This window comes from Dicentrarchus labrax, unplaced genomic scaffold, assembly GCF_905237075.1.
Source record: "Dicentrarchus labrax unplaced genomic scaffold, dlabrax2021, whole genome shotgun sequence".
NCBI classification, from domain to species: Eukaryota; Metazoa; Chordata; class Actinopteri; family Moronidae; genus Dicentrarchus; species Dicentrarchus labrax.
Window position 1 is genome coordinate 507,001 of NW_026136714.1, and position 12,816 is coordinate 519,816.

Sequence of the window (12,816 nt, forward strand, 5' to 3'; positions counted from 1 at the left end):
AGGATTAAAGAGGGATAGGTGAACCTGAATCAGGGCGGGGCAGACGAGAGGAGAGGTAAATACTACAAAATAAAACAAGAAGTAATGAAAATCCTAACCAATAACGAGCAGTGGAGGATGTTTGAGTACAAGTAATCCGATCCGGAGGAGATTTAAAGGAACATTTCAGGAGTCTGGGAGCTGGAGGTGGACCGACGAGTGAAACAAGTCAAATATTGAATTTTTATTTTAATTTAACTTTACCCTCCCTTTTTCTTGGTACATTTTATTTTGTTAATTTTTGTAGGGGCAGTGCACAATTAAAAGTAACAGAGTTTGTTAACAGCTAATTATCTGTTGTTTCTACCTTTACTGTTGATGTTGCTGTATATAGAATTTAATACCTCATCTTTTAATTTATATTATTAATATTAATAACAAATACAGTAATTATTGTACTTCTGCTGCTGTGACACTTTTATTTATATTCTCACATTCTTTACAACACGTCGTTTTTTTATGTATATTATAATATATATATATTATATATATATATCACTGCCTGTCTCAATAACATCTGTCAACACTTACCACAGTCACTTTTCTGTTTGCACTATTTAATATCATTACTGTACACTTTTACATATATAAATATATATATATATATTTATATAATTTCCTACATGCATTAATGTTAAGACCTGTGATGTATATTTATAGATATATTATGTCAAGCCTATATTCTTCTGATAGATTACTGCTGTGTATGTATTTTCTCTATATATATCTATACTTACACCTGTAACCTGTGCTATATTTTTAATCACATCTGTATAAAAAGCTATATATAATGTACATACAACTCTTTATTATCTCCATTGTTTTGTTATATCTTGTATTTTTCCTTTTTATTTTTTATATTTAATGTGTATTTATCTATTTTCTTATCTGATGTGTTTTATCTGGAGCTGCTGTGGGATCAATAAAGTCTAGCTTATCTTTTTTATCATATATTTATATTGTATTATAAGGTCCATACTTATACTTCTTATTATATTTCTATTTATTATTTATTTAATTATTATTTATTTTACTTAAATGTATTTACCTATATATATATATAATATATATATATATATATATATATTGTTAGATATTGTAATATAATTATTATTTCTATATATATAGTTAGATATAGTAATATTATTATTATTTACATATATTGTTATATATAAAGAAATAATAATACTATTACTATATCTAACTATATAGTTAGATATAGTAATATTATTATTATTATATTGTTAGATATTATAATATAATTATTATTATTATATATATTGTTAGATATATATAATATAATTATTATTTCTATATATATGTATTGTTAGATATAGTAATATTATTATATATATAGTAAGATATATATAATTATTATTTATATATATATAGTTAGATATATATAATTATTATTTATATATATATAGTTAGATATATATAATATAATTATTATATATATAGTTAGATATATATAATTATTATTTATATATATATAGTTAGATATATATAATATAATTATTATATATATAGTTAGATACATATAATTATTATTATATGTATAGTTAGATATATATAATTATTATATATATAGTTAGATATTATAATATAATTATTATATATATAGTTAGATATATATATAATATAATAATTATGATATATATAGTTAGATATATATAATATAATTATTATTTGAGTCTGCCTGTAGTTCACACTGTCGCCGCTTGGTGGCGCAGTAGAGCCGCGCGCCGCTCCTCCACGTGACCCCCTCTGTATAAGTTCCTTCCGGTTCTCCTCGGCTCGCTCAGAAAAGAAGATGGCGGCTCTCGGACGGCTCTCTCACGCGCTGCTGCGTTCTCCCGCCACCCGGAACCGACGTCACCTCTCCGCTGCTGCCGCCGGAGGACACGGAGAGCAGACCGGTAACCGTTAACCCTCCGTTAAACCTCCGTTAACCCTCCGTTAACCCTCCGTTAAACCTCCGTTAACCCTCCGTTAAACCCTCCGGTTCACATTAACGGGGATTCATCTACAGACTCACTCTGTGACCTTGCGGAGCTAACGCTAGCTCCGTTAGCGTTAGCTCCGTTAGCATTAGCGTTAGCATCAGCTCCGTTAGCATCAGCTCCGTTAGCATCAGCTCCGTTAGCATCAGCTCCGTTAGCATTAGCACCGTTAGCATTAGCACCGTTAGCATTAGCTCCGTTAGCATTAGCGTTAGCATTAGCATTAGCACCGTTAGCATTAGCTCCGTTAGCATCAGCGTTAGCCTCCTTGAGCCTGAAGAAGCTGCCTCATTAAAACATTAAAACAACTTTAAATCAACATTAAAACATTAAAACATTAAAACATCTTTAAATCAACATTAAAACATTAAAACAGCCTCACAGAGAGTTAGTGTAGTTTAACTGTGTTTACTCTGATTTATATCTGTGGATTTAAAGTGAGAAAGTGTTAGATTAAAGGGTCAAACAGGTCAACGGACACTATTATTATTATTATTATTATTATTATTATTATTATTATATTTAACTTTAATTTGTCTCCTGTAGGAACATTATTATATATTCTATATTTCCTGTTTAATCGGGTCTCAGTTTGTATTTTAGTACAGTTATTTACATTTTGTTGTTGTTGTTGTTGTTGTTCCTGTTTTTTATATATTAACATTAATTAGAATAAACTTTATTCAACATTTAACAGATTAAAAACATTAAACACTCACAATACGGCGGCTTTAAAAGAGACTATAACAACTACAGTGTGTCTTATTATCAGCAGCATTCAATACAAACTCTGAACTAAAGTTTACACTTATATTTTATAATTAATATAATGAAATTAACATTAAAAGGAATTAAACTGTACAACAAATCAAAGGAAAGTAAGAAAAGCAAACGCAGTCAGTAAAGTATAGAAGCAGGATGATATTTAATCTGCAGAGAACATATTAAACATCTAATATATTAATGTTTAATATCTTATTTAAAGGTTCTTTAAGTCGAACCAGAAAGAAGTTACATGAATAAATAAATAAATAAATGTTGAATAGTTTCTTTAATATTCGTCCCGATAATCTCAGGAACATTTTGTCTACACCTGTAATAAGTTTTATTTAGGACACAATGAATGTGTGTTTGGTTACAGAGAGTTTAATAAACGTTTCCAAATTGTGTTTATTTACAAAACAAAGAGTGTTTATGGAATAATATTTTCATTATCGGTCAGTTTGCTCCGAACTTCGTGGTTCGATTCTTAAAAATCTTTAAGTCAACTGGAAAAGAGAAAAGTTTCCTTCTGAATTATATCTCAATTAAACCTTAAAGTTTATTACATTTAATCTGTATTTTAGATTTCCTGTTGTTTTCTGTGAATATACGCAGTGTAGATTCATTATTAGTTGTGTTTAACATCCACTGATGATGTTTGTTAGAAACTCTTGTGATAGAGAGAAAGTTTATAGTCACAAACAGAATAAATGTTTACGTACAATAATAAAATAAGAGATTCTACAGAAGTGAAGACGTTTAATATTCTTTAGTATTACAGATAGACTTTAAGAAACTTATATAAAAAATAGAGACTTTTATTATTATTATTATTATTATTATTATTATTAGACTTTATTGGAGCTGAATGATAAAAAAAACATGATTGTTCTGACAGATATTGTGATTAATGATTATGAGGGAGTGAAAATATAACCACAAATTGAAACTATTAAAATCGTGATGTGATCTTTTTAAGGCTCTGTAACAAACAAACAATGAAATTACCTTTTAAATACAAATAATCAGGCTTAAATTTACAGCAGAGAGCTGTTATTATTTGATTTTTCTTATTTTAATCTGAGTTTTAAAAGTTATAGAACTGTAATAAAAGTCATTATCTGTGTAGTTACAGTAATTATTGCTGTTTACACTGATAAACAACATTTATTTAACATAATTATATAAGATGTCTGTCAATTAACAAACAAATCCATTTAAAATTACACAACAAATACTTATTTTTACTGTTAACTGTCAATAATTTTATATAATTCTATAATTAAAACAGTTTAATAGTCTTTACGTGGAAAAAAATATATATTTTCTTTAAATAAGCTCTAATTTAATTACATTTAACGTTGTTTTAATGACATTAACATTTTTGTTGTAGAAACTTTTATAATTATAATAATTATAGAAGATATCATCTCTTTGTCTCCGTCTTCGTCTTCCAGCCCGGACCTGGAAGATCCTGACCTTCGTGGTCGCCCTGCCCGGCGTTGCGGTGTGCATGTTGAACATGTACCTGAAGGAGCAGAACCACAGCCACGAGATGCCCGAGTTCGTCCCGTACAGCCACCTCCGCATCCGCAGCAAGGTCCGAGTCCACGCCGCTCCACGTCGCTCCACAGTGGCCGCCTGTAGCGCCGCGGTTTGATTGGCTCTAACGTGTTCTCTCTCTCTCTCTCGCAGCGGTTCCCGTGGGGAGATGGAAACCACAGCCTCTTCCACAACTCGCACTTGAACGCCCTCCCTGACGGCTACGAGGGCCACGACGACTAAACCCAAACCCGTCTCTCTCCTCCAGACCTCCAGACCGGGACCAGTTCTCCCACAGCGTTTGTTACTGGACCACAACCCCATTCACAGTCTTCTTTATTGTTGTTGTTGTTGTTGTTGTTAACCTCCGTGCTCTCGAACACGAGCGCACCCGAACCAACTGCTTCTTTTGTTCTGGACCATGAAACACAACGTCCGCTTAAACCTGAATTAACGTAAATAAAGTAACTATTATTACCTCAGTTCGTGTCTTTATTTCTTCTGTGTGTCTTTTTATTTAAAAACAGATTATTTAAACGTCTGAGAGGAAGAATAATAATAATAATCAAAGTAGGAATAAGAGAATAAATCAGAATGGACGACTTTATTTCTCCCCTCGTTCTTCCAATTTAATAAAAAATACAATAAAAGTTAAAATATTCAATTTTTTACCCTTTTAATCCACTAAAGAGTCATTTAGTCACTAATTCAAGATAAAACTTATTATTTATTAAGTTTATTATTTAACTTTTAAGTTGCAAACATGTTGATGTTAATATAAATGTGGAAACCAAGTTATAAAAAAAAGCATAAACAACTTCTGTTTCTGCTAATAATTATTAAATAAGTGGTCATTTAAAATCACCTTTGAACTCGATGTAACATTTGTTGAACATAATTAGAAGTTGCCTTAAAGATTGACACAAATCTGCCTTTTTCACAGCGAGCCTGTCGGCAGCAGCTCAGGTGTGAACAGTAAATAATAATGGCTGAGTTCCATTTAGCTGCTTTAGCTTCACTTTAATAAACATCTGTAATGTTATTAGTCACATCTGTGCTTTCCCTGCCGGCATATGTCCAAAGATTTAAACTTTTATTGTTCAAAACGTGTAAAAAAAAAACATTAAAATTTAACTTATTAATCCTTCTCAATTAAACTTTACATATATTGATCTATTGATATAAACACAAACATATATGTTGTTTCTAAGCAACCAAACATCTGTAAATATCTCAGATTAAATTAAAACCTTCCTGATAAAGAACATTTTATATATATAATATAATATAAACTCAGCTGATATTAATATCATTTATTAGCTGTTTAAAGTCTCTGCAGACTCCAGGATGGTGAAGGATTGATGATAATGTGTATTTATGTGTATTTATGTGTCTGTGGCTCCGTATTAATGCTGCTCCTCTTTATTGATCTCATATTGATCGTTAATGTCTGACGTCAAGCTGCTCGCTCGTTGTTTGTGAGCGGAGATTTGTGTCAGTGTTTATAATGGAGGTTGTTTATCTGCCATTGATTAAGATTACATGAACAAATGTGACGTAACATAAAATTAATGAAGGGTATAACTCACACACACACACACACACACACACACACACACACACACACACACACTATTGATCTGTCACATGATCAGCTGGTTGGACATGAACAGAAACATTTGGGTACAAACTATTAAATTATTGTCCTATTTTGTTAATCAATTAATCAGTTTTGATGAAAAAAAGTCAAAATTCTTCTTTCTTTATTTATTTATTTATTTATTCTTTAATAACAGTGAACTGAATATCTTCAGTTTGTATCATTTTATCAACCAAACAATCAATAAATCAATAAACTGATCGTCTTCTTATTTCTATCTTCTATAGATTCTCATCTATTATAAAGTTCATATTTCAGACTCTTATTATATTTTTATATTTTCTATATATATTGTTGTTACATATTGTAAATATAATAAATATTATTATTATTATTATTATTATTTCTCTTTGATGTCTTGTGAACAGCGTCTGTGACTGGTTTCGCCCCGATGGATCAATAAAGTATTTCTGATTCTGATTAATCATTTTATTGCAGAAAATTCATGATTCCACAAATGATTCAGTTTTTTTACATGTTTTAGCATTTTTATTTTTATAAACAATAAAACAAACAAACAAAAAAACTTGTTACAAATTCATCTAATTTAGGATAATACGGGAACATTAATACACTTAATTAATTAATAATAATAAATAAAAACAAATTATTATATTATTAATGACAATAATTTGTTTTTATTTATTATTAATTAATTAATAATAAATAAAAACAAATATTATTATTAATGATATTTGTTTTAATTTATTATTAATTACTTAAGTAATAATAATAAATAAAAACAAATTATTATTATTATTATTATTAATGATAATTTGTTTTTATTTATTTACTTTTTCATTGATGATTAATTGATTAAGCTAATTTAACAAAATCATAATAAATACAAACAAATTATTTTCATTAATTATAATAAAAAGATAATAATAATAAATTAATTTTAGTTATCGATCCGCATGTTAATCGATATTTGACGTTTCTGACCCACGTGACTCCGCACTGACTCCTCCTCCTTCACGTGAACGCGCCTTAAGCCGAATTAGAAAATCCAGGGTTAACAAAGCTCGCGGGCTTTCAGCCTCTTCCCGCCGGCCGCCTCCTCCCGCCAACCGCCGCGCGCACACTTATTGATCACAGGAGGAGTGAGGTGACCAGCCGTGGGATCGATTAGGCCGGGCTGCGATCCGTCTCGCGGCCGCAGGGTTCCGATCTGATCAGTAAATCTAGCATTGAAACATCTCGGATAACTGCGCGCGCACGCTGCGACAGGAAGGGGAGAGCAATCGATCCCCGAGAACCCGGATCACAGAGTCCATGAGAGGTGAGACCAGAGAGGGGTGAGACCTGAGAGGGGTTAGACCTGAGGGGGGTGAGACCTGAGAGGGGTTAGACCTGAGGGGTGAGACCTGGGAGGGGTGAGACCTGGGAGGGGTGAGACCAGAGGGGTGAGACCTGAGAGAGGTGAGACCTGAGGGGGGTGAGACCTGAGGGGGGTGAGACCTGAGAGGGGTGAGACCTGAGGGGGTGAGACCTGAGGGGGTGAGACCGAGAGGTTAGACCTGAGGGGGTGAGACCTGAGAGGTGAGACCTGAGGGGTGAGACCTGAGGGGGGTGAGACCTGAGAGGTGAGACCTGAGGGGTGAGACCTGAGGGGGGTGAGACCAGAGGGGTGAGACCTGGGAGGGGTGAGACCTGAGAGGGGTGAGACCTGGTCCGAGAGCTAAATCACAATATTAATTGTATTTTAATTAATTAATTATATTAATTAACTTTTCAATGGGAAGTGTAAAATCTATTATTATAGACATACATATTATTATTATTATTATTATTAATAATAAAAATATTACTAACTTTAATTTAAGTGTGTGTATATTATATATATAATATATATATATATTTTTTATTATAGTTATTTTATTGTATTTTATTATTATGCTACTGTGCCAATAATGGAAAAAAAATAAATGAAATAATAATATTAATATGAACTTAAAATAGAAAAAAATTAAAAGTAGACTTATAAGTTAAAAAACATAAATATAAAATAAATGTTCCTTAATTAATTAATTGCACGCTGAAATCCGGATCACATGAACACAAACAGACATTTATTGTATATTTATTTTTTAATTTCTTTATTTTTCAATGTGAAACAGACGTTTAGATCACCAAAGCAAATGTAAAATATATTATTATAAAAAAGAAGTTTAAATATATAATTTCTTACAGGCACATTATTAATATTATACCACCTCCTGCTGTGATCTTCCATATCAATAACATCTCTATATATAACTCTTATTCTACTTTTATTAGAATATTTTATATTTTATTTATTTAATTTCTATTATATCTTGTATTTTTCTATTCTATTTTTATTTAATATGTATTTTTTGTTTATATTCTGTTGTATCTGAAGCTCCTATAGTGAGTGAATTTCCCCAGTGTGGTTAAATAAAGTTATCATATATCATTTATTTGTTAAAATAAACATAAATCATTTGTTTTATTTTAATAGATTTCCAGATGATGAAGAAGAACGAGCGGGCTCATTTCTTCAGCTCCAAAGAGCAGGAACTGATCCTGAGGTTGTACGAGGAGGAGAAAGAAATACTGACGGCCAAATCCAACACGACCAGCGCCTCGAAGCTGAGAGAGGAAGCCTGGCAGAGGATCGCTGACAAAATAAACGCGTAAGAAGACTTTTTTATTTATTTATTTAACTCTTCATTGTCTTTTAGAAATATGAGGTGGATCACAGAAACAGACGAACATAATCTGAACGGTTACAGAACTAAGAGTCGAAAACAAACAAGAAAATACATTAAAAAATCTAAATGTAATAATAGAATATATAATTTATAATCCTCCATTAACAGTTAAATCAGTTCATCATTGTTTTTTCCAGGAAATCACAGAAAACTTTACAAATGTATGGAAGTAAAAAGAAAAACTGTTTGTTATTATAATGAAAGTTTCTCAAAATAAATCAATATTTTGATACTGAGTCAATTTGTTGAGATTTTTTTGTCATTATTCTGATTTACAGAATATATTTTTCCTAATTGGCATTAATGGGCTTCCATACAATTTTTTCCAAAACGTATAAAGTTTGTCTTTCGTAAAATAGTTATAATTTATTTATTTTAGTTCTGGTAACAATTAAATGTTCTCCTTTCCTAAAGTTTTACATGCATTATTATTATTATTATCATTATTATTATCATTATTATCATTATTATTATTATTACTACTATTATTATTATTATAATTAAATTTTGTTATCATCATCATCATTATTATCATTATTATTATTACTATATTATTATTATTATTATTATTATTATCATTATTATTACTATCATCATTATCATTATTATTATTATTATTATTATTATCATTATTATCATTATCATTATCATTATTATTATTATTATTATGTAACATCCTCGGGACAGAAAACGCCTTAAACTGATTAAAGTTCTGTACAAAAAAAATCAAAATATACAATAAAAAAAAAAAGAAATCATACAAACAGCAACAATCTCTTTAAAAGTCACAATAATAATAAAAATATGATATAATGTAATATAATGTAATATAATGTAATATACAGATAGTTTTAATGCATATTTATGTCTGTATGTGTGGAAAAGAACATTAAAATAAACAAAAAGGGACAAAATACAGATAAAATCTAACACATGGACCGTTAAGGTCACCGTTACTGACAGCGTTGTGGTCGTTCTGCCTCCTCAGGGTGTCCGACAGCGGCTATAAGAGGTCGTGGCAGCAGGTGAAGGTCAAACATAAGAACATCGTTCAAACAGGTAACAAAACAAACTCCATCCTCCAACAGAATGACCTCCAGCCGAGCTTTAACTCTCTAATCCGTCCTCACGCAGCAAAAAGACGACACGCCGAGGTGACGAGGACCGAGGGGGGCTCGGCGACCCCGTCCCTGACCTCCGCAGAGGAAGACGTCCTGCAGCACAAAGACGCCACGCTGAGGCTGGAGGTCCTCCCCGGGGGCATCGAGCCTCTGACCGGGTCCGAGAGCTCTTTCATCAGCGGTACGTGCCCCTAACCTCTGATTCCGACCGCTTCAGGACCCGAACCGCAATCTAACTCAGTGTTTACAGTCTCAGGCCACCCCGTCCTCCTGCTGCCCGTAACCAAGACGGAGCCGGAGAGCCTGAGCAGCGACGAGACCGACGTCAGCGACACGCATTTCGAACGAGTAAGAACTTCGAAAACCTCGATTTTATAAAGTCAGAATCAGAGTTTACGTGTTTTTATTCCATCTGTCTCCTGCAGCCGATGACTCCTCCTGTTCTAACTTTACATCCAATGAAATCAGCCCGGGCTTTTATTTGCTTAAATCACTGAACTCCCCCTGCTTTTATTTGGGACAGGCCTTTATTTGGGACAGGCCTTTATTTGGGACAGGCCTCTATTAGGGACAGGCCTTTATTTGGGACAGGCCTTTATTTGGGACAGGCCTCTAATAGGGACAGGCCTTTATTTGGGACAGGCCTTTATTCGGGACAGGCCTCTATTAGGGACAGGCCTTTATTTGGGACAGGCCTTTATTTGGGACAGGCCTTTATTTGGGACAGGCCTCTATTAGGGACAGGCCTTTATTTGGGACAGGCCTTTATTTGGGACAGGCCTCTATTAGGGACAGGCCTTTATTTGGGACAGGCCTTTATTTGGGACAGGCCTTTATTTGGGACAGGCCTTTATTTGGGACAGGGCTTTGTGGAAGATTGAATTGTGGAGAATCTATAACTGATCTAATGATGTTCATTATCAACATATTGACAGAAGTTTAAACATTTATATTTGTGTAGGAGATCAAAACGACTTAAAACTCGCTCAAGCAGGCGACCCGGTGGGTTTTAAGAGGTTTTATACATCGAGACAATTTCTATAAAATCCAGACCAGGCCTCTATTAGAGACCTGCATCTATTAGGGACCCTGCTTTTATTGGAAGTTTTACGGTAATCTATAATTCACGTATTAATTACAGTTGCATACATTATTAATAAAATATGAAACTAGATTAGAGTCTGAGGTTATTTATATGCTGCTCATTGACTTTTTGCTGCTGCTGTTATTTATTATGGATAAAATTAACCTCACAATCGACTTAAAATGAGTCAAAATCAGCTCACTGGGAGTCGAAATGTGGTTTAATCGACATTTTTGTTCTTTAAAAAGTGTCAGAAATGGATTCAGCGTCCTCAGTAACATTTAAAACTTCTAAAACTTCTCCGCTATCGTCCAAATCAGCCAATGAAATATCGTCTGTGTCGGTGAAAAACTTTGGACTTTCTTGCAGGACGTGAACAGCAGCAGCTTCCAGGAGAGAGCCGACTCGTCGTGTCCCGCCGCCGCCGCCGCCGCCGCCGGCAGGGGCGCTCAGGTGAGCTTCGAATGTGTCGGTAGCTTTAAGGTAAAGTCAGAGAACGAGAGCGAAATCCGAACACACGATGTTTGATTTCTTCCACAGAAGCAGACCGAAGACATCCGAGCGCTCTACTGCTGCTACCTCAGGAAGGAGATCGAGAACCGCGAGCAGCAGATGGCGTTCAGGGCGCTGAAGATGAGGAAGCTGGAGAAAGAAATATTACTACTCGATAAACAGCTGATGTAGAAACACTTTTTATCTTCCGATGAGTAACAAAAACGACAACAACTGATTCATTTAAGGTCAGACGGTTGTAATAAACGGCTTCAGTCACATGATTGCCCCCGGAGGTTGTTGTCACGTGACTTACTCACAGTTTAAAGGGAACTTACGACCACGTCAGATGAGTGATGTAGGAACTCTTTTATACGCGTTTTAAGAGACAATAATTTAACATTTTAACTTAAATTTTGTTTTCGGTTGCAGTCACTGACGGGCGGAGGTCTAATCTGACGGGCGGAGGTCTAATCTGACGGGCGGAGGTCTAATCCTCGCTGCTAAAGCTCTGACATCAACACTTATTCCTTATTTTAGAGGTTTTTTTAATGGAGTCTGGTCCTTGAGTTGGATTAAACACGACAATGAAACACTAATATAGAACGACGACACTCGATACCTCAAGAAAAATGTTCCTGCACACAAAAACAACACGTTTGTAATAATGTTAATTTAATTATTTAATCTTTTTCTTCCCCCGTTTGTTTCATCTGAGCAGCTTCGGGGTGAAAGTCCAACGATAAATCTGTTTTTATTTGTATATTTTCTTTAGTATCGACACTTCTGACGACCTTAACGAGGTTATTTTGCTCTACAGGATTATTTTTCAGTTGCCTTGTCTGAATAATTCGGACACACGTGGCCAAACACTAACATCACTTTACCTTTATAATGAGGAATCGCAGGTAAACTGATTTCTGCCACCAGCAACATGGGCTACTTTATTAATTGTTTTATTATTTGTTTTATTATTTTATTAATTGTTTTATTATTTGTTTTATTAATTATTTTATTATTTGTTTTATTATTTGTTTTATTAATTATTTTATTATTTGTTTTATTATTTGTTTTATTATTTGTTTTATTAATTATTGTATTATTTGTTTTATTAATTGTTTTATTATTTGTTTTATGATTTTATTATTTGTTTTATTATTTTATTATTTGTTTTACTATTTGTTTTATTATTTGTTTTATTATTGTTTTATTAATTATTTTATTATTTGTTTTATTAATTGTTTTATTATTTTATTAATTATTTGTTTTATTTGTTTTATTAATTGTTTTATTATTTGTTTTATTATTTTATTATTTGTTTTATTATTTGTTTTATTAATTGTTTTATTATTTTATTAATTATTTGTTTTATTTGTTT

At 32.5% G+C, this 12,816-nt stretch overlaps 2 protein-coding genes across 6 annotated transcripts; both read left to right on the top strand.

The window, feature by feature from the left end:
- The first annotated feature begins 1,791 nt into the window (after positions 1-1,791).
- Positions 1,792-4,828, top strand: LOC127376353 (cytochrome c oxidase subunit 6A, mitochondrial). Its single transcript, XM_051423158.1, has 3 exons — positions 1,792-1,958; positions 4,262-4,404; positions 4,500-4,828. The coding sequence occupies exons 1-3, from the start codon at positions 1,853-1,855 to the stop codon at positions 4,587-4,589; spliced, it is 339 nt and encodes a 112-aa protein (XP_051279118.1). The 5' UTR covers positions 1,792-1,852; the 3' UTR covers positions 4,590-4,828.
- Positions 4,829-6,964: 2,136 nt separating this feature from the next.
- LOC127376348 (uncharacterized) lies at positions 6,965-12,238 on the top strand. Of its 5 annotated transcripts, XM_051423153.1 has the most exons (7): positions 6,967-7,288; positions 8,489-8,663; positions 9,730-9,800; positions 9,876-10,043; positions 10,113-10,210; positions 11,316-11,399; positions 11,487-12,238. In XM_051423153.1, exons 1-7 carry the CDS (start codon positions 7,282-7,284, stop codon positions 11,628-11,630), a joined length of 747 nt encoding a protein of 248 aa, XP_051279113.1. In that variant the 5' UTR covers positions 6,967-7,281; the 3' UTR covers positions 11,631-12,238. The 5 variants fall into 5 exon arrangements, with proteins under 5 accessions (XP_051279110.1, XP_051279109.1, XP_051279113.1 ...); XM_051423150.1 differs by having other exon boundaries at positions 6,965-7,304; positions 9,730-10,043; XM_051423149.1 differs by having other exon boundaries at positions 6,966-7,288; positions 9,730-10,043.
- Positions 12,239-12,816: the final 578 nt, after the last annotated feature.

Excerpts from the sequence above, each read along its gene's own strand:
- LOC127376353 (XM_051423158.1), top strand. The coding sequence starts at position 1,853 with ATGGCGGCTCTCGGACGGCTCTCTCACGCGCTGCTGCGTTCTCCCGCC. Across the intron at positions 1,959-4,261 it reads AGGACACGGAGAGCAGACCG|CCCGGACCTGGAAGATCCTG; the intron begins GTAACCGTTAAC and ends TTCGTCTTCCAG. Across the intron at positions 4,405-4,499 it reads ACCTCCGCATCCGCAGCAAG|CGGTTCCCGTGGGGAGATGG; the intron begins GTCCGAGTCCAC and ends TCTCTCTCGCAG.
- LOC127376348 (XM_051423149.1), top strand. Across the intron at positions 8,664-9,729 it reads ATCGCTGACAAAATAAACGC|GGTGTCCGACAGCGGCTATA; the intron begins GTAAGAAGACTT and ends CTGCCTCCTCAG. Across the intron at positions 10,211-11,315 it reads GCGACACGCATTTCGAACGA|GACGTGAACAGCAGCAGCTT; the intron begins GTAAGAACTTCG and ends ACTTTCTTGCAG.